At 46.1% G+C, this 21,587-nt stretch overlaps 1 protein-coding gene across 1 annotated transcript; it reads left to right on the forward strand.

Annotated features, from left to right (window-relative positions):
- Positions 1–485: 485 nt before the first annotated feature.
- On the forward strand, positions 486–19,197 carry SYNPO2L (synaptopodin 2-like; the record flags this gene model as incomplete). The annotated part of the gene is made up of 4 exons (XM_010011446.1): positions 486–676; positions 3,389–4,050; positions 16,862–18,790; positions 18,845–19,197. Coding segments are annotated over 4 exons (3,135 nt in total), but the record flags the coding sequence as incomplete, so codon positions are not given.
- Positions 19,198–21,587: the final 2,390 nt, after the last annotated feature.

Below are 21,587 nucleotides of genomic sequence, written 5' to 3' on the forward strand. Positions count from 1 at the left end.
GAAGTGCCTTAGAATCACCATCTCTTCCCGATGTCAGCTTCCCTGGGGATGGCTACCTGCAGGGGCTCTGCATGGGTGTCAGGGATCATACCAAGGAAGCACAGTAAGGGTATACAGAAGGACACACAGCCATATACAGGGATAGTCTGGAAAGAGTTCCTGTTCCCTCTCTGAAACACAGACTCCGTAAGCAACTTAAGCGATAGGGAACGAGAGGAGAAGAGCACGTACATGTTCTTGTTGTTCAGTGCAGTCTTTCATCTGCACTGAAGGTCATGAATTGGGTTGGTGATCAAGTCAGGCCTATCCGTAGTAGACTGACTCTTGGAATTAACAGGAATACAGAGACCAAAAGACATTGACAGGGCTTACCCATAAGGACTGGTCCCTGGCAGCACGGTAGTCTTAGGCCTTATTTTATTCTGACAGGGACAGAGCAATAGAAGGGCCAGCAGGAGACAAACAACTGAACTAAATAGTTGCAGTTCTTCCCTTCATCCCTATCCTCTCTTCTGCTTTTCCAGATCCGAAAGAGAAGCAAAGCGTGCCGTGGAGGCCTGTGGGAAAATGATGTGCTAGTATCTATCAACGGGAAGTCATGTGCTGGCCTCTCCCATGCTACTGCCATGCAGATCATCGATTCCTCCAACGGCACGCTCAACATCCGCGTGAAAAGGTAACCTGCTCCCAGGCACCAGTGCTGTGACAGTGCAGGCAGCAGGGCAGCTTCAACCAGTGCAGCAGCTATCCACACCTAGCAGAAAGAAGGCAGGCAGGAAGGGAAGCCTTTAGTCTCTCCGTACTGCAGGGTGTACTAGGATGAGTTCCTCATGGCTAACACATGGCCATCTAGAAGTTTTGCACTGTCCCAGTGGTGCTCTCCAGAGTGCCTGGCCCTGGGGCTGAACTGACCCCAGACCGTCCTGACCCTCAGGCTGGAAGGAAATGTTTGCAGTGTGAGAGCTATGCTGCAAAGAATGAGCAATTTAGGCTCCAAGCAAGCAGATGCCACAGGGCAGACCATCTCAGCAATTAACAGAGACTCTAGTTCATTCTGGGTAAATAACTGTTCTGTAGAAATGGATTTGACCACACATCAGATAATTGAGCCAAGACAAGATTACCTGAGTATTTGCTACAGCAGGCCACTGTAGTCCAATAGAGTGTGAACCGACTTCCACAAGGATGAGAAGTGTGTAGCTGAGTCCCTTTTTACAGAATGGGTTCCAAACAAAGAAGAAATATCTCTGTCAGTCTCTAGTCCAGCAGAATACTGAAGACCAGGCTCAAATTTAAGCGCAAAGATGGTCTCAGTAGTGTCCCTGGTCCTACCTGTGCTAAGCTGATCCAGTGCTTCAGTGCATGCTGGATGAGGCTCAAGTTTTAAATTAATCATTTACATGATGAGGGCAGCAAAGCTGTGTGAGGTCCCAGGTAGTCCACACTACTGTCAAAACAGAAGTCACCCTCAGGAAATAAGGCCCTGGTGAAAGGGGCTGGGAGATGTGATTTTCTGCAGCCTTGAAAAGGTACAGTACTGTGAGCCATGCTGGTTGCTGACATCTGTAAAGCGGGGTCAGAGGTGGGCAGTGCTCAAAGAAGCAAAACCTGAGCATGTAGGATCTTCCACTTGGCTTTAAGGAAAGCAGCAGTGCCTTCTGATGTACTCACCCTATACCGTAGCTGTGATTAAGTGCAATGAGGGAGCCCTGTACAAGGTGTTCAGGTCCTGATCCCTTGCCAAGGTGTTATCCCATTGGAGCCTGTCTGCAGCCAACAGGTGCCTGGGCAAATTCCAATGGGCCAAAATCAGCATACTTTGAATTAGCAAAGTGACAAAGGCAGGCTCCTGTGAGCCATCTCTGAGCCAGCATCAGATGGTTTGGAAATAATGTAACAAGTTGGCTTCATCTTGGGGTAGTGGAGAACTTACCAAATAAATACCACTCCATATTTATGTTCCCAAAGAGAACACCAATCAGTCCTGTTCAGAAAGGATTACTCTGGAGTATGCAAGGTTGTATGTGTATTTCTGTCAGTGCTGGATAAGTTTGAAGAATGAGAGAGAAAGGGAGGGAGGGAAATTGTCACTTGACAGTGCAGAACAAGAGAAACTGGCTTACAAGCAGTTATCCACTGGAGTATTTAAAGAAGAAGAAAGACTGCTCTGTTTTGCTTGGGGAGCTTTGAGTTTGCTCCCCAGCGAGAGTTCATAATAGCAAATTTTATTAAATAAACTGTCGGAAATTGTCCCACCCTTAGTTTTCACAAAGGTTTGGATTTGACATGAGTATAAATTTTTCACAGTTTAGTATTGGGATCCAAGTTATAAGTCCCACAGCTTTACGGAGGCAATGCTGTCTGCCTGGCTTCCTGGCAAATACTTAAGGCTCCTTTGTAACTCTAACAAGCCCTGGTGACTCTGGCAAGGGAAGGAAGAAGTTCCCTGCTCCATCTGTGTGGTCTGGAGTCAAACTGCCTTAAAATCCAGAGTCCCTCTTGAGGAAAGGGAGGACGAAGCTGGCTCTTTTCCCATCAGCACACGCAGTCCTCCCTCCCTCTGTCAGTCAGCAGTGACTGCCCCTACTCTAGTCATCCTTCCAGCTGACTTACAGGCTAGAAGCTAGTATATCTAAGCCAAAGGCAAATGCCACCATGGATTGGGCTGGCTGGCATGACTGCAGTACAATAGTCAAAACCCAGGCACTGGTAGCTAGCTTGCAAAGCAGTCTCACAGCATTTACCTCAGCCTTTTCCTCATGTCGCACCTGCCTACCACAGGATGGTAGAGTCCTAACCCCCAAAAACCACATGGACCTTTTCTCCTAAGTATTTGCTATTTACTTCCACACAGACATCAGGGCAAACAGTGCCAAATTCTTTCTTTGGAGCCCATTATGAGCTACAGCTGGGGGTGCTGGGATCCTCAGAGCTGACACAGCTCCACGGTGCAGTCCCAGCTGCAGGAGCACCTGGAGTGCAGTGTGGTGGCTGAGGCACCATCCACCACAGTAAGCAGCAGGCTGTAGGGCTACAATCCCACTGACCTGGGGAGTGTTTGCTATACAGGTATTCACCTCTCCAGGAGAAATGCCTGGGGTGGTAATTAAGCTGGCTCAGGGCATTCTTTATGCTCTTAGGGCATTCTGATTTTCAAGTGTTTAACACCTGGTTTTCAAAGAGTCATGAAGCAGAAAAAAAGGATGAGAGCATGTAGATGATGTCCGACATGAGTCTGCCCTTGGTGTCTGCACTTCAGGTGTCAGTACCACCTGAAAGACACCTGAAACACTGGCTCAATCCTTACCCCTCTCTCACATGTGAGGGTTTCCTTCCAGCTCAGCCTCACCAACCAGACCTCACTCACTGCTTGTCCTTCTCCCCACAGGATAGTTGGTGGGGACCAAACTGGCCCACGGCTCCTGCGCTCCCCTTCTCCAGGGCAGCGAGTGCTCTCCCCACCATCCCCACTCAGCCCCCCAGCGCAGCTACTCAGCCCTGAACCGGCAGGAGCCCCAGCCACCACGCAGCCCTCACAACCACGGAGGTCACAGAGGCACCCAGAGAGCCTCACTTCCCCGCCAGATAGTGAGGCTTACTATGGGGAGACAGACAGCGATGCTGACAACGTAGCCCACGAGAAGCACCGCCGGGCTCGCAAGAAGAGCCCGCGCTCCCCACCCGACAGCACCACCAGCAAGCCGGATGCACCTCAGGATGAGGTGTCCCTGTCTGAACAGAGCGGCTATGAGAGCATGCCAGAGCCTGCTCCACTGCAGGGAGCCGAGGTGGCCAGCTCCAGCGGGGTGGCCAAGAGGGAGATTACCTGCTCGCCTGGCAGCCGCACAGACACTCCGTTTTCAGAGAGTGAGGGACAGTTGCAGCCACCATTGACAGAAGGACGAGAGCCTTCTCCAGAGGCGATGCTCCTGCCCCATGCCACCAGGGCTATCCAAGCGGAACGCCATCTCATCCCCATGGTGGGGCCAGTGGAGCACCCTGTTGATGAAGACCTAACCACCACATACATGGAGAAAGCCAAGCAGGCCAGTAAGTCCTCTGCACCCTGCCACTCACCCATGCCCTCTTCCTACACTGGGTCTCCTTCCAGAAGCCTCATTGCTGCAAATATCAAGTGGGTTAGCTTCTCTAGCTTGGGAAGAAGCAGACTCAAGTCAAACCTCCAGGGTCTGGGGCCTCCTATCACAGCTTTGGCCCTGGGTTCTACCTCACCCAAGGTGTCCCAAGAAACACATGAGAGAAAGGGTCTGGGATCTGGGAATCATTTGTAGAAGCTGCAGCCACACAACCAGCTGTGCACCATCCTTGGAAGTGTTCAAAAACCATGTAGACAAAACCCCTAGTGACATGGTTTAGTGGTGGACTTGGCAGTCCCGCAGTAACAGTTAGACTTGATGATCTTTAAGGTGTTTTCCATCCTAGTTGGTTCTGTGATTCTATGATTCTAGTCAAGACCTTTCCAGGTGGAATAAAGTAGTGAAAAATGTAGTGTAGTACATGGGTGATGGACCTGAAGTGACCTTATATCTTTTGTGGTTTCTGCTACACATGGAGTATTTCAAACCCAAGCATAAGGGCAGAACAAGATGTTGCCTGATTTCATAGTAGTGATCTATCCAATGATATTAAAAACAGGGTAATCAAAAACTTGTTTTCATATAAGTACCTCAGTGTGCAGTATGATTGACTAATTTACACTTCTCTGAGCCTAGAAACAAAGCAGGTTTTAAAAAAGTGACTTAGCCTGGCTACAGATTGGGGAATGGAGACACTAGACTGAATGGAGACACTAGGTTACTAGACTGAATCAGAAATAAAGCACACAAATTCCAACTTCTGATTCTCTGCTTCAAATGTTAGATATTTTTCTCCAGGCCAGATAATATTGCAAGGCAATTGTTAAGCCTTTCTTTTCTTTTCTTCTTGGGCTAAACATTCCTTTATCTATTCTGCCTAAGGGATCCTACAGAGGTAATTTTCAAATCCAGACTGCTTCCTAGACAGTGCCTGTCAGGCAGGGCACTGTCTTCCTGCTCTGCCCTTATGTTGAGAGGACAGACTTGGTTGGGTCCCTTTTCTCTGGCCCCGCTAGGCAGTACACTGACCTGGTGTCTTGTACTATTTCTTCTTAGTCTTTAGTGTTCACTTTCCTTAGAACAGCAAAGAAAGTAGCAATTTAAGCCTCTCTGAGGATGAAGCTATTTTTTCCCCCTTTGAATAATGTACAAGTATGAGGTGAATGTTGAGAAAGGCATGTTCAGCTGCTCCCTGCCACCCGATAGTCCTAGCAGTGGATAAGCAATTGCTTCACATCAAGACTTATTTCCATAGACAACGTCAGTACAGAAGGCTCAGAGGAAAGCCATGTATTTAATGCAGAGCATTTCTGATGGCAAAATAATATCCCGTGGCAGAAGGTGATGCAACTCTAAAGCCAGCTAGAGGTAGGGTTCCCAGAAACACTGCAGACTGAGGTAATATTTTATTCTCCTATTACTCCTCTATTGCTTACCCGCCTTCTGGTTTATGTTTGGCCATGGATGTCCTTATGTAAGAGTTACTCTGTCATGGATGGCAGCTCACATGGCCAGCTTGGCCTTTTCTTAAGTTATGAATCTTGGCAGTAAATGCGAAGGCAAAACTCTATGTCCTGATCATGCTGGAGCACAGCCGCCATTAAAACGGAAGTCATGATCAACAGCCAGTAACTCTGTGGAGGAAGGAAGCAAGGAAGGAAGAGGTATGAAGGGTGTTCATTGTGTGGTGAACAGAGCTAAGGATCACGTATACCTGGAATAGCCACAGGAGGATGTGGGACTGCTGAGCTGCACTGGCTCATGGTACAGCATCTCTGGCTGGGAAGCTGTAGCCTTGGCAAGGATGTTTGGGCTTGAATTGGTTCAGCTCCTATAGCTGCTCCAGGCTCTCACAGAGCCAGCAGAGACTAAAGCTCTGTTTCTCTTCCTTTCCTTAGCAATACCCACAGCACAGTAGCCTATTTTGGGATATGGATACTCATGGTTTTTGCTAAACAGGAACGCAAAATCAAGCTCAAGTTTTTAAAATCTGAGTTAACTATGGTAGGTGACTTGGATGATCAGTCACGGGAGCCTGGGGCTCAGTATATACACAGTAGACATTTAAGGACAATTCTGACTACCTAATCAAATGTCTGTCTTTTGGAGCACTACCTGTCTAAATATATTCCCAGTGCACTTGCTCAGCACACACTCCTTGCTGGGCCACAGCCTTCTGCATTATGGCTTCCACCATGGCATCCTATGAATGTGAAAAGCTCCTTTTTGGTCTGTTGGGACTGTTACCCAGATGGTTCTTCACTTCTGGAACATATTCCTTTCTCATGCCAGCTCTGATGTTTTCTCCGATTTTGGGGGTATTTCTCTTGTCCTTTGTATTCATTCTTCCTAACTTTTCACTGTCGTTTAAACTACACAGACTTTCCTCCCTTTCCCACTTGTCCCTTCACCTCAGGCAAACAGAACTGCACATACAGTATTTCTAGATGAGTAGCTAGAAACATCAGATTTCTAGATAAATAATTGAAATCCCTGTACAAGAACAGAGATACATAACAAATCTTTTGCAGACCACGGAGAGTAGAAACTGACATTCTTATTCTTCATAGCTCTATTGCCCTGCAAGGGTCTCAATAAGACTGCTATTGCTTCTCAGCTCTTAGGTTTTCTTAAACTTAAGATCTGTAGCTCTGCTTTTTATTTCCTAAGTCTAGAGCTTTTGCAGGCCTTTGTCCTCACTGCATGCTTTCCAGAGCTCTCAGCTTTCCAGATCACAGGCAAGTTGGCTCAGCCCCTCCTGCCTCCCCTTTCTGTATAATTATTCTTTGGTTTTGATGTTGTTAGCAAATATGGGCTGAGTGTATATGCTCCTCAGAGAGGCAACAGTGAGGTTTGGGCCTCTCTTTGTCCAAATTCCCTGCCCTGTTTGCACACTGGCTCATTTTTTCCAGCCTGTGCGATAAGTATGTACATCTTCCCAGCCCACCATAGGACACATGACTTGGACATGCCTGCTCAAAAACCACTCAGAGCATTGCTGATGCAGACTAGTGGGGCAGTGTGGGAAGCCACACACCACCCAAATGTGGGGAACTTGCTCTACAAGTAATAGGACTTCAGTCCTCATTGCTACCCAGTGGCTACTGTGTACCCTGGTGTTTTGCTCAGTGGGGCAAGAGGACAGCCATCAAACAGGGACTCTTTACTGTACTTCAAATAAACTACAGGAGAGCATCAAACTTGTGAATAGCCAATATTTTGCCTAATCTGAAGAAACAAAAAGTACAAATTTGTTTCCTTCCCACTTAAAGAGTAACTTGCTGTCTTTAAAAAGGTGATTATGCAGAAACTGGGGATCGTTAGAGCCTCAATTCATCATTACTGTAAAAAGCCAAGCCACAACCCTTCCTGAGATGATTTCTGTGCTGGTTAGACAGTGCAGAAGGAAAGGGAGAGATAAGATAGAAAATACAAAAGAAAAGGTTAGCAGAAAGCAGGAGCTTGTAGCAGGGAGAAACAGACTATGCACTGGCACAAGTAATTGCTAGTGACGTTCTCTGGTTCCCCATAGCTCCTGCAGTATCCCTCTCTGCTCACCCCACCTTCAGGGGCTTGGGATCCGTCTGCAACCAGGGCTGCTTCTCAGCCACCTGTGCTCTCTAAGGTGCACTGTTGTCTCCCAGGGACAATGGGCTCAGGCTTTCTCACAATTGGAAATACCAATTGCTAGCAGAAGACAGACATACCAGGACAGCAGTCTACTCCTAACTTGCTAATCATACTGTAGGAATTTGTGTCAGTGCAAGAAGTGCTTCAAAATATCTCAATTTAAACTTATCCACTGGAGTATTTTTAGTTCCTAGCACTCAAGAGCCTCTCCATGTACGGTAGGAGAAGGGAGGGAAAAATGGGTGGGGAAATTTCCTCCTCTGCTTTATATGGACCTGGCTGCCTGAGAAGAGTCATCAAAGTTACCACATTCCATATCAGAAAAGGAAATCCTTCTTGTTTAAAGCGGATGTACAGCAGCATCACTTGACGAGATAGGATGCTTATAAATAAGTGGCCTATTCATTGAAGGGTCATAGAGATTACCTCTTCTAAGAGTGACTGCAGTCACATTTCTTTGCAGGGTGGGTGAGTGCAGCAAGCCATCTATCAGCCTATTATAATTGGTACAGGCCACAGGAGCTGGTAACAAGATGAAGTACCTGAATAGCAGCTTGAACTTGCTACCCCCGTGTTCAGCTTGGCTTTCAGTTTTGACAGTTGTGACTGTAATGATCAGTTATGTGGTTGTTAGTCTGCCTTACTGGTTTTGTCATTCACTGCATTCTAGAAGACCAAAAGTTTAGGGTAGTATCAACTGTCCTCATCCTTCCTGCTTAAATAGAATAGATAAAACATTCTGATCTGACCAGAAGATTAATTCCTGAACTATTTATCTTACAAGAAGTCTGATCCTAGCATTATGAAGCAATGCTGGCCCTTGCTAAGGGTGAGCAGCCAACCACTAGGAAATCACGAACAACAGCTTCATGGTTGAGCCATAGTTGGAGAGTCTGATCTCACTTCAGCATGCGTTAAACTGGAAAATGCCTCCATTTACGAAATCAATTTACTTACACAGGTGTATGCAGTCCAGTTGTATGCCTTTGCTTAAGAATGTCCCACTTAATAACTAACATTCAGTTCTGAATTCTCTGCAGCTTGGAAGGTATTTATTAAAGAAGACCACAGTGAGATAAGCACTGTGCAACTAGAGCCCTTTTCCTCCAGTTTTATACTTGAGTATGGCTTTTGAGCTTATTCCTTTGGTTTATATTCTTCTATTGAACGCACAGAGGTAATATTTTCAGGATGATGTATTATCTCTTTGGGCAGAAGTCAGAGATTATAAGATGGTGTTGTTTGTCTTGGCTAGTGTGGATAAATTTTTCCTTCTTTCTTGAGCCATCTCAGAAACTGTCGCTAGTAATTGGCCATCTTCCTCAGGTATTCTTACTGGATACTTCTAGCATCATTTCCTGTGGCATCACTCTTGTTCAGCATTTCAATTTAGATGCTGTGGGTTCTGGCACTGGCACAAAGGCAGATAGAGCTCTGCTCTGCATCACCTTTGTGCCTCACTGCTATCCTGCTGCTCCAGAGCCTGACAGACACATGGTTTTAACTGAATGTGTGTTAGGTCAAGATAAATCTAGCTGCATATAGTATTCTATGGGAGGGGAAATATTTTTAGTATTTGAGGATGTTTGGAGAAAAGCTGTATGTGATCCCTGAAATGAAAAGGTATATATGCTCATTTGTCCTAGTATTTCCACTATATGAGATACCATTTTGAGCATCTTTTCTGAACTGTCAGTTACTCAGACATTACTTCTCTGCATTACTATTGTCAGTGCAGGGATTCTGACTCTGGGTCACAGTTCCTCAGACATGGTCAGAGATCATTTATCATCCTGCTGCTGCTGAAACAGTGTCAGCAGTTCTCTTCCAAGCTCATGCTTCCATGGTCCTTGCAGAGCCCCAGCTAGTGATTTTTCAGACACATTAGGTTAATGTAGCCTATCCTTGCATATGCATTTCTGGAGTGACTTAGGATGTATAAGGCTGATGGGGAACAAACAATGTCATGAAGCCAAAATTTCACCAGTAATTCAGATCTCTAGGTGACTAGAGCAATAATCACACGAAACAACTATATATATAACCCCATACTTACTCTAAGATAGTTTCTAGGTTCCAGGATTTTGAGAGCTGAGTTGAAAGAAATCATAATGCAAACAATCCCTCTCCATCTGATGTTGTTTCCATCAGTTTTGAAAGTGATACTGGACGTGCTGACAAGGTTGGGACAAGTTTGCTCAGAGACAATATTGAAATGAGACAAAGGCAGAGGCATAAAAGGGTGAGACAAAAAACAAGTTGACAAGGGGTAATTAAACAACAGTCATTGCTCAAACAAAAGTGAGAGAAAATTACAGCTAGGAAGGAGAAAACTGTCAACCCAGCAAATAATCATTCTTCAGTTTCACTTAAATCCATCATAGGAAGGGACATCAGCTTGTTGTGAAATCTGTAAAGCTTCACTGTCATCAGTGTATCTACCACTTACGTTACCAAGAATCTAGCCCTTTGTGTAAAAGAAATAGGAGTAGGAACAGGGGTGAGTAGATTCAGCATATCTTTTTACACTGACTATACTGAAAGGACAAGGCTGAATCATATTCTCTGTAGAGCAGAAACATAAGGAATTAGTGAAAATTGGATCAGAATGGTCCTCAGTCCTTGATACATACCCTGGAATGATGGGAAGTGTCTCAGGGAAAGAGAACAGGAATAGCACCCTTCTTGTAAACACAGGCTGTGTGGATAAGAAAAAAAACAAATGTTTAGCTTCAATTAGGTGAACAAAGCAGATCTTCTGAGGACACTTTGTGGAAAACAAAATTATCAGTAAAAACAAGACGGACTAATAAAAACAAGAAAAAGAGATAGTCTTTGACCCGTTCAGTAAGATAAGACTTTGTGGCTAAAGAAATAAGGTAGACACAGTATATGTTGGCTTCTGTAAGATATCTGATATGGTTCCACATGACTTTTCCAATGAGAGAAATAGAGATGTGATAGGACTACTGTAAGGTAACTGCACAATTGGCTAAGAATAGAACAGAAAACATAACTATTAATGGCTCATGATGTCAGATTAGCTAACTGGCTAAGTTGGTAGTAGTGTTTCACTGGGCTTCTGAATCTAACAGGACTACCTCTATATTTTCACCCATGGAGCTTTAAACACTAACATATGTCAATCAAATGTCCTCTCCACCTCAATGTTATATGACTGGTGAAGAGACAGATGATTAAAAATCCCAACCCTCCTCTCTTCTGTCAGTGGATCTCTGGCTGCATCTAGACAGAACAGGCAACATATGCTGTGGGGCACCCAATAGCCCCGGAACTGCTACTGTTCTGAACTGGGACCTGGCTGGGACACTTTGCAGCTTTTCTCTGGTCTTTCTTCCCACAGAAACCCAGGTGTGTGGGGAATACAGGGGAGGGAGGTGGGTTACCTGGATTGAGGAGCTCAAAAGTGTTCCGAGGTACACCACTGTTGTCTTCCTATCTGCTTTTTCAGCTTCAAATTCCTGCTAGTGAAGCTTTTAAAATGTTTTTTATTCCTCTTGAGTGTGTCGTACCTAGCAAGCAGTAACAGGAAATAGCAATAGTAATACCATTTTTAATGGATGGCCTGAAGATTCAGTGGAGATTGCTGTGTATTAATCAGCAGATGACATAAGGCATGGAAGGTGTACAGTTGTCTTGTGAAAGGCTGGATTTTTAAATGTAGTAGGAGCTTAACTGGCTGCAGAAAAGGACAAGAATATATGGCAAGTGCTATAGGATTAATCAAGTCCACAGACCCAGATGGTGAGCATATGCTTGTCTGTATTACTAGAGAAGGGTTGCTGGAAATACTGAAGGACAAGAGATGAATCAGTGGTATGCTGCTGTCAGACATCAAACAATTTTGTGAGCAACAGAATTAACAGATCCTGGTGTTCTTTTAATTTATGTCTTGTATTTGATATCTCATTCTCTCATGTCAGTAAATGCAAATCTTCTGATGTCTCTCACATTCAAAATGAGAACTCATAATTGTTCCATTGTGTGTGTTCTTCAGTTTTTGGTGCCCAAGTAAGACTGCACTCAAGCTTCCTGCTTCCTATGACAGGGTCTCTCTCTTCTATCCAGCTACCTATTTTTTAGGATATTGGGCTAAAAACTGCAAAACCCAAATTCACTAGTGCATTCAACAGGGTCTGTCCTGGCAAAAGAAAGCTCTCCTTTGGCAGTCTTGTTGCAGAATATGTAGGGAATATCCTGGTCCCGAGTGTGAATGTCAGTACAGGAAAGCTGGTCATGTGTGCTACCTTCTGCACTGAGGAGACATCTTCATCCAGCTCAGGAAGAAAGGCAAACTCCCACTCCACTAAGGGAGATTTTTTTGAGTGCACAGATAATGTGATCCAAGAATGAGAAACAAGTTTTCTATCCCAAGACTTTTACCACTTCTTCTGATACATACTCCTCTGCTTTACTGTTTGCAATTCAAATGTTGGTCAAAACTTGAAAGGTTAAAGCTTTCAACAGGGAAATACTTAGAAGGCCAATATAACCTATCCAAATCTTATTTTGAAAGGACTCCAGGTATGAAAAGCATGGGATGTCTATAGCCTCTAAAGATTTACTGAGATATTTGCAACATTAGCCATGGAAAAATGACCTTGATACCATAAATACCTGGAAGAACAAAACTGTTCTAGTTGATCCCTTGTGAAAAAAATAGTAGACAAGTCATATTTCATCACAGAGGAACAGGCTATTTTTCTCTGAAATTAGCAGTGTGCTTATTTCTATGGTAAGAGCTTTTCTAGAATTTGGTCTTTGGTAATAAAATTTACCATTGTTTGTTTCCTAGTGAACATGAGCAGTATCTGACACTGTCTAAGCCTGCTTATTCTGAAGTTGTCCTAAGCATACATTAAAATGCCTTCTTTTAATAGGGCCTAATCATGAAAAGATTTCTACTTGTTACACTTCTTTTTTCTGTAATTAGTAATGTAATTAATTTCTCTTCACTGAAATTTAATTAAGTTCATGAAGAAATCTTTGTAGGCTTTGCTTAATGGAAATTTTTCCTTTTTGTAGATTATTCCAACAGAATTTAGTGGAGACAAGAAGTAAGTGCTTTAAAACTTTACAAGAAGTTTTCTATAGAAATTATCCACCATGCCAACAGAATTTGGGAGAGTTTTATAACCTTTTTCTGAATGTTCTTAATAGAGGATCTTTTTTCTGTACTGCAAAGCTGTATATGCATTTCATTGTATGTATCAGATTCTACAAGGTTTTCCCAAAAAGAAATTTATATGTGTAAATATTCATCATAGAAGAAGAGACTGAACAACTTCCATTGCTCTTGCTATATGAGCCTCTGTATGAGGCATGACAGATCTTTTATAGGAACATTGCCTGTGGGAGCTGTCTTCTTGGCATGCAGTGATGCTAGTGGATTTCAGGAGGCATGATCAAACCTTTGTTTTTCAAGACACACTAACACTGGAGATGGTCTGCTGGAGTCCTGGCCTACAGAGTTGCTAAGTTGGGACTGCTGGGAGAGAGAATCACAGGGTAGCATCCCTTGGTCACAGCTCTGAGATTCTCTCACAGGACCTATTGCTTATGTACGGAAGGAGGCAGTAAGATGAGACCTAGGCAAAGTGTGAGAAGATGTTGAGCAGGTCACAACTACAGAGATTTGTAGACTCCCAGCACCCTCTGTTGCCTTCCTCCCTATCTACCCCAGTCCTCACTGTCAGCATCTCATCTATTAACACCTCTGGGTCTCCAGCACTGGAGCTCTGAATGGTGCTGCCAAAACTGCACTCCTTGGCTTCCAAATGCTCCATCACCCTCCCTGGGCACTACCACACTCTTCAGTGGTGTTGGTAACAGCCTGGGCCATTTTAATTCAATAAACTACTTCACTGCAGGCATCAAGGATACTAATGCTCCTCTGTTAGAAGTTCCTTAGTCCTGGTACACAACACAATGTAGTATACTGAATCTAGTATCATGGACTAGATTCAGACATGGAAGGAAATTTATATACACAAGAAAAGAAAGCTTCTCCTCTCTTTTCTTCATTATGTTTACCTGGAGCTGGGTGCTCTCCAAGGGTTCCAGATAAGGAAAGTTGCTTTCCTCCTGGGAGGGTTTCTCTGTCCATGTTGTACATGAGTGCTGTGTTAGTCTCATCTCTTTGAAAGGTTCCTTTCAAAGCACAGAAATGCTGACATTAAGGCATTGAAAACACTAACCTGAAACTTACACTTTTCTAACCTGAAGCTTGCAGCACAGAAGCAGTGAGAGTACAGAGTATATTTTCTTATTTTATAATAAAAAAGAGGAGTTTCTCCTCACAGGGAGTAAAGGGTGGGGGAAATAAGGAGGGTGTTTAAGTGCCAGGTGACAATGTCCATCACACTGCTCAGTGATGAAGCTAAGAAGACAAAAATAGACAAAGTGACCTCATGGCTTTCAGCAGCAATGCCTATGAGACAAAAGAGAGGCTTTAAAAGGCTTGTGGAGCTGATAGCAAAGGGCTTGGACACCTCAGAGTTTTGGTTCTGCTCCAGCAGGGAACTGCTTTGCTTCTCTCTCAGTTTATGGGGAGTTGTGAATTTAACGAGCTTTGTGACATGCCCAGCTCTCCAGGTCTGGACTCTGCCTTCTCAAGCTTGGATCAGCCTTATGCAGGTACAGATGTCTCCTCTATTTTCTGTTTTTAATTTTATTTGTTCTCTTTTATCTTCCTATTTCTTTTCTTCCCCCTTTCCTTTCCTTTTTCTTCTCCTGCCCCTATTCTTTTGCCTATTCTGATTTCACTCTTGCTCTTCACCTTCGGCAAGTCATCTCAGGAGAATTTCTCTTTCTCTTTATTCTTAAGCTGTTGTGGGAGATTGTAGCTTGAATACCATGATCATTTTTTCTGTTGGAAGGATTGGTGTACTTAGTCATGTGCTCCTTTGATGAGGAGCAAAGCAGGAAGAAGAGAAGAGGGAGGTGAGTAGCAGGTCCCAGAGGGCCTTTCTTGCCAGCTGCTTCAGAGCACAGGGCACTTGTATATGGATGCTTCCTAGGGAAGTTGTACACGGATGCTAATGCTGATCCAGGATCAAGAGTTGTTGGAGGCGTAGACATGTATTTTCTCTGACAGTATTTGCTAGCCCAAGCTCAAGAGTTGAGTGCTTTCAATGTCAGAAGGGGCTGCACACTCACTTTGTGTGGTGTTAGCCTCTGATGCCAGAAATCCTCCTGTGAGTCAATCAGGGTCCAGAGTTTACATATTCAGCACTTGACTGAGATTCTGTAGTGCTGGTCTTCCTCCTTGCAAATGTAGAAGCAAAATATGAGCTAAGTGAGGTGCAGTAGCTATCATAAGGATGCTTGTAATAAGAAAGAAATCTCTCTTATTTCCTCCATTGTGGGCAGCCCCCAGACACCCATGTGTGCAGATATGTAAGTGAAGTAGATAGATCTTCAGGGACTGTAGTTTCACGAGCAGGTGTTTGAGGGCAAGTCTACAACTGCCTTGAAGAGCAGTAAGTCTCCACAAAAAGCTGGACACTACTTCAGTCTTGGTTCAGCATTCTGTAAGAAAAGGTTTGCAGAAAGCCTTCACTACGCAAGTTCAAGTACAAATAGTGAACCATTTTTTCAGCACTGATTTTGTTGTTTCCAGTTTTCTGGGTGCAAAGGAGTGGACTGTGCAAATGTGAGGTGATCTCAAACCTCAGAAGTCCCCTTGTTGAAATCCCAAAGCAGCAGCATGTGCTATGGTATGGCTGCAAACCTTGGGAAGAGCCTTTTCATGTATTTATCTTAAGCTTCCTGGAAGGATGACTGGTCTGCAAATTAACACCTATTTTCAGCATTGGGTGAGAGGGGGAAGCTCTTTCTGCTGTGGTTACACTGGTGCAGTATGAAATGATCATACCTGCCACAATTGTGCAGCCTAGCCAGGTTTTGGGGGATATCTGCAGCCCTCAGGAAAACTAGTATCCTTCTTCACTAAGCTCCCTGTCCCCCACTTCAGGTAACTTTGTCACATTAGCAGGTCGCCACTGAATGGATGCTCTGTGATAAATTATTAGATGTAAGCAGATGAAAAGAAAGAAATCAAAAATTGGTCTATGATTTAGGTATGTGGGGGGTTTCTGTGCAAGGTTAGTGCTGATTTCTGTCACTTGAACACTGATTTAAGGCATGTCTGTACTTCCCTTAGGGCAGACAAGTTTGGTTTTACTACTGAATCTTGTTCACCCCATTTTGCCCATACACAAGGCAGAGAACACAGTGTTCCCTCCGGGGCTTTACTGACCACTGGGCTGGCTGAGCAGGTGATAAATGATTATCCCACTCTTTCACACCAGTATTCCAACATGCGTTGGCTTTTCCAAGCAAGCCTCTCTAAGTGGACCCCTTCTGGCCTGGCTGATAGTTGCGGGGGTCTGGGATTCTTGCTTAGCAGCAAATGCTCTTCTTCCTTGCTGGGCATGGGGCACAGGCAAGGAACGATAGCCGAGGATGAGAACAGGTCTCCTGCTATTGCAGGGCTGCTGCAGAGAGCAGCGAACAGCCCCTACACACAATGCTGCTGCAAGACACTCTCACTCTGTAGCTGGCACTGCAGGGTCTAGAGCAGGAGCAGCCTGTCTTTGCCTGCAGCGCACCTCTCCTATTGCACACATGCATGGGTGCTAACAGTAGCAGCTGCTGCTTCCCAGACACTCAGGACCAGAGAGACTACTTGCTCCTGGGAATACTCCATATGGTAGAAGTAAAATCTACAAAAAGCAGAACTCTGCTTCCAGGGTGATAAGTAAATGGTAAAAATTCCCAGGAGCAAGGGCATTCAACTGTAAAAATGCTGTGAGATGTAGACTGGGACACTTGGCCACATGCTGCTGAAAGAGGAAATCCCAGGTCTGACCAGGAAACAGAAATAGGCTGTCAGAGTTGGGGGAGTTCCCTCCGCACACCTGCATGGACTCCTATTGTGTTTGCAAAGACAGAGGAAACTACAAAAGTAGGAAAGAAAAAGAAGGGCAGAGGGTGACACTGTGTTTCCTCCTATGTGCACTAGAATACCTATAGCCATATCCCTATTCACATATCTTTGCCCACACAGCCTTTTGCTGAGCTCTGAGCTTGCCTCCTTTTTTCTCTTGCAGAGCTCCACCGCCACGAGAGCATCCAAGAGAAGAACGTGAAAGAAGCCAAAACCAAGTGCAGAACCATTGCATCCCTGCTGACAGATGCACCCAACCCCCACTCCAAGGGGGTGTTGATGTTCAAGAAGCGCAGGCAGAGGGCTAAGAAATACACATTGGTGAGCTTTGGGAGTGTTGACGAAGACCGGTCCTACGAGGAGGAGGACGGAGTTTTTCCCACAAGTGAGTCTGAATTTGATGAGGAAGGTTTCTCTGATGCCCGAAGCCTAACTAATCACTCAGACTGGGACAATACTTACTTGGACATTGAAAAGTCCAAGTCTGACTCTGAACAGAAGGAAGAGAAGCAAAAAGGTTTGAGTGAGGCCTCTGGTAAAGGAGCACGATTATTTGAGCAGCAGAGAGAACGGGCTGGGAAGTACACAGTTGAGAAAGTGCCTGCACAGATCAGCCCCCAGCTGACCCCAGCTGCCCAGCCGCAGCAGGGCACGGTGAACGGAGAAATGCCTGTGCCACAGAAGACAGACAGCATGCCCATCAGCATCCACGTGGAAGGTGTGCAAGTGCCCAGCAAGCAACCAGCCACCCTCCCAGTTCAGCTTCTAGCTCCCCCTAGCCCCACTTTCTTCCCACCTCCCCCAAGCACTCCTGACCCCTACTCTGCAAGCTCAAGCATGTTCAACAGGTCTGCACGGCCCTTTACTCCTGGCTTCTCTGGCCAGCGCCCAGCAACATCCTCTGTCATCTTCAGGCCATCTGCACCCAAAAAATCCAGTGAAGGTCTGAGTGGGCAAAGCACAGTGGTTCCTCCTTTCTTACCTCTGGCTCCAGGAACACCTGCCAATGCACCAGTGCCGACACAGCGTGGTCCGGTCAGTTCCTCCACATCTCTGTATATTCCTGCACCAGGAAGGCCAACACCACCAATGGAGTCACAGCCAAGGGCTGGAGGAAGTGCTCCAGAGGCTAAGCCTTCTGCCAACACTGCCCGGACATCCACCACCTCTATCTTTCTGTCAACTCCCTCAAAGCCAGGAGGGGAAGTGGCCTCTGCAGCATCCCAGCCACGCGTCCCTGGAACAGCCTCTTCTTCTTTGTATATTAGTCCAGCACCATCACAGCACATAATAAGCAGTTCCCCCACACCAAATCAGCCTTCTCCTGCCATCTCACCAGCAACACCACGACCTCCTTCTGAGCCCTTAACCTCCAGGGAGCAGAGGATTTCTGTGCCAGCTCCCCGCACAGGCATCCTGCAGGAGGCTCGCCGGCGTGGCAACAGGAAACCTATGTTCAGTAAGATTGAAGAGAAGAAGAAGAATTCACCCAATCCTGAACTCCTGTCTCTGGTGCAGAACCTGGATGAGAAGCTGAAAAGTGACCACCCTGGGGCAGGCTTTGAGTCTGGGCCTGAGGAAGACTTCCTCAGCTTGGGTGCTGAGGCATGCAACTTCATGCAGTCCTCTGGCCGCAAGTTCAAGACCCCACCTCCAGTGGCTCCTAAGCCTCAGCAGCAAGATGCTGGCCTGGTAAATGGGGCCCAGGACATGCCTCAGCTTAAAGGCAAGGGTGCAGAGCTCTTTGCCAAACGCCAGAGCCGCATGGACAAATTTGTGGTAGAGACAACACCAAAGCCAGAGATCAAGCCCAGGACCCCCTCTCCTTCCCCTTCTCTGCCCTCATCCTGGAAATATTCACCCAATATCCGGGCTCCACCTCCAATAGCTTACAACCCAATGCATTCCCCTTTCTATCCCCTGGCAGCCAGCAAATCTCAGGCTAGCAAAGCAGAGAGCAAAGTGAAAAAGGCACCTGGCCAGAAATCAGGGATCAAGGTCATTGATTTAATGCGCCACCAGCCTTATCAATTAAAGTCAGCCATGTTCTGCTTTGGGGATCCCCCAGGCCCCAGCATTCAGGAGTCTCCTGGTCAGCCAGCCTCACAGGCTAGCTCATCCTTCACGGCAGCGAAGCAGATACCAGTGAAAACAGCCAAGACACAGGAGATTCGTCGCTTCTCCACCCCAGCTCCCATGCCAGCCTCAAGCAGCCTGGCACCCACCGTGCTTATGCCCCGCTCAGCCACCACATTGGATGAGCCAATGTGGAGAACAGAAATGGCCTCTTCTGCCCCTACTACACCAGCACCCTTCCAGGTGGAGCTTAGCCAGTCCCCTAAACCATACCAGAGCTCCCCAGAGCCTGGTCAGGCAGCCCAGGGGCATTCCCCAAACCCAGCCTCAGCCTCTCGGTTTCAGGTGGCCAGGCCCAAATTCTCAGCAGCAAGAACGGGGATGCAGGCCAATGTGTGGAGGCCAAGCTTTGGCCACCACTGAGGCGGGCACTCCTCCCATCCCATCCATGGCCCCAGAGAAATAGTGCTCGTTTTGTCTTTCATGTCAGCAAAGTGCATTGGGATGAGTGACACAAAATGAAGAAAAGAGAAAAAAAATACTTCACTTCTGCACCACCATCTCCCCCAGCCTCCCCTTGGTTTCAGATGGGCAGCTTCACGGCAAGGCTACTGGCTGTGGTTACAGCAGGAGGAAGAATGCAGAGAGAGGGCATATATGGGGTACACAGAGACTGGGAACTTGCACGCAGCAGCAAAACCCACCTCTGGAGGGGGTGAACAGCAAGGGTTGTGGATATGTAGGAAGTAATAGTTTTCCTTTCCCAAGGGCTTTGGAGTCACTCCTGAATGGAGGGAGATTGAGGGGCAAGAGCTTTCCAGGAAGAAAGGGTCAGAGGTGGGATTACAGTACGTAAGCACTAGCTTCCCCATTGGACTGCATTTCTCTGAGCCAGTCAGTCTGTACACATGTACTTGTGCACACATATGCACACAGCAATACTCAGCAGGGAGTGAAAGTAGAAGAGGGACTTTGCATTGGACACTTCTCCCAGACTCCCGTCTGGAGGGGTGTGGGAGAGGAGGCAAGGGAGCAGAGTGAGTGGCAGTGTTTGCACATGCCCTGCACAGGAGGGTGGCCATGTGTGCCCATTCCTCCAGTCACCAGGGCTGAGGTAAAAGGGAGAGTCATCCTAGTTGGTGCTAAACACGACTATCGGGTCTGGGAGCAGTTTGCCAAAGAGGGGTGTTAAATGGACTTAGGGGGGCTATCACAAGCTGGAGGAACTGCAGAAGGAAGTATCAATTTTTGAGGACACACAAAGTCAAAGCTAAGCTCAGGCAGTGGCTGGCTGGGGCAAAGAAAGCCTTGCAGCATTAGTCCCACTGGAACAGGATATGGATGCTGTAAGTACAAAGGAAGATAGTGTGGGAGAAGATACAGCTGGCTTTAAAAGACAGCAGGGTTGAATATGCATTTGCACATCATTTTGGGTTTTGTTTAGTTTAGGACAGAAGTGTGGCTAGATTGGAAATGGGTCACGAAATAAAACTTGCTGAAAATTCTGTGATGAGCTGGAAAATGGACCCCCTTTACAGATGCTCTCAAAATGGAAGTGGAGGACACGGGAACAGAAAGTCACAAGTAGAATTTCATACTAAATGATTTTAGTATCCTTGGGGTCTATTTGGTAAGAATTGAAGTGCTCCAAGAGTACCAGAGTGGATCTGCATTCACACACACATACAGAGCTCAGTTTGCTGGCGATGCTGGGGAAACAGGACTGCGTATTCCTCAAATGGCCCAGGCTAGCCTTAAACTTAATGCCTACACTAAAGGCATAGAGGGAGAAAGCATTCCTTTTCCCAAGGAAGAATTCAGAGTATTAGTAGGGACTGTGCATGTGTGTGTGCATGTCATCTGTGCTCTGGTTTGCACATACCCTGCCATTTCCTTTCCCCCTTTTGCAGCAGCCACTTTTACAGTGTGATCCCACAAGTACACTAAGAAATCATTGCTCCTGAAGCCCTGGCTCCCAAATACAGCAGATGCCACAGCTGCAGGGCAGGCACTTGCCAACTCTTCCTGGGCAGGGATTGCCAAGCCTCTTGCTAGACTGTCAGGAAGCCACTACTGCGACTACTGGAAGCAGGATGAGGGTTTCATAACCCTGCTTGAGATGTGTCTCCATCTCATTAGACTTGCTCCTGTCCCTCAAGCAGAAGCCATTCTCTGTCTGGACTTAGCACAAACTTTGGATGTACAAAACTCTAGGTTCTGGGGAGAAAAAAAGGAGTGCAACTGGGGCTGATGCCAAGTCTGTAAGCAGTGCAGCTAGTGTGGTTTCACACAAAATCCAAACCAACCTTCCTTCATGCAGCTGGAGCTCATGGCCTGTTTTTTTCCATGAAAGCTGGGGGCTTTACTTCTTCTTGGAGCGTCTAAAGTGTTTCTCTATGAGCACCTGGAAATTTTGCACACATGTTCTCCCATGAAGAAGAGAAGGGCTGGAGAGCCCAGCTAGCACCTCTAGTCCAAGACAAGCCTGGAAGAGAGAGAATAAGAGGAAAGGAAAAGTAATACATAATCCTACCTTTGAATCCTTCACACTCTGGCTGGGCTTGTTCTGCAGGCCTGTGTTTGCAGTGTACATTCCAGGGGGGCCTGAAACATATGATGAGCATGCTGGGGAGGGAGGAGGATGACACTTACACTTCACTTGGCAGTTTATCAGCCCTGGGAGAGGATGCAGAGAAAATCTTTGGGAATGCCTTGAGTTAATGAACAAAGGGGTGGCTGAGCCAGAAGAGGTGCTGCACCTGGTTGTATGACGTAGGAACAGCCAATATGAACTTACGAGGTGATTGTATGTG

The sequence above is a fragment of the Nestor notabilis genome, unplaced genomic scaffold, assembly GCF_000696875.1.
Source record: "Nestor notabilis isolate BGI_N333 unplaced genomic scaffold, ASM69687v1 scaffold35453, whole genome shotgun sequence".
NCBI lineage: Eukaryota > Metazoa > Chordata > Aves > Psittaciformes > Psittacidae > Nestor > Nestor notabilis.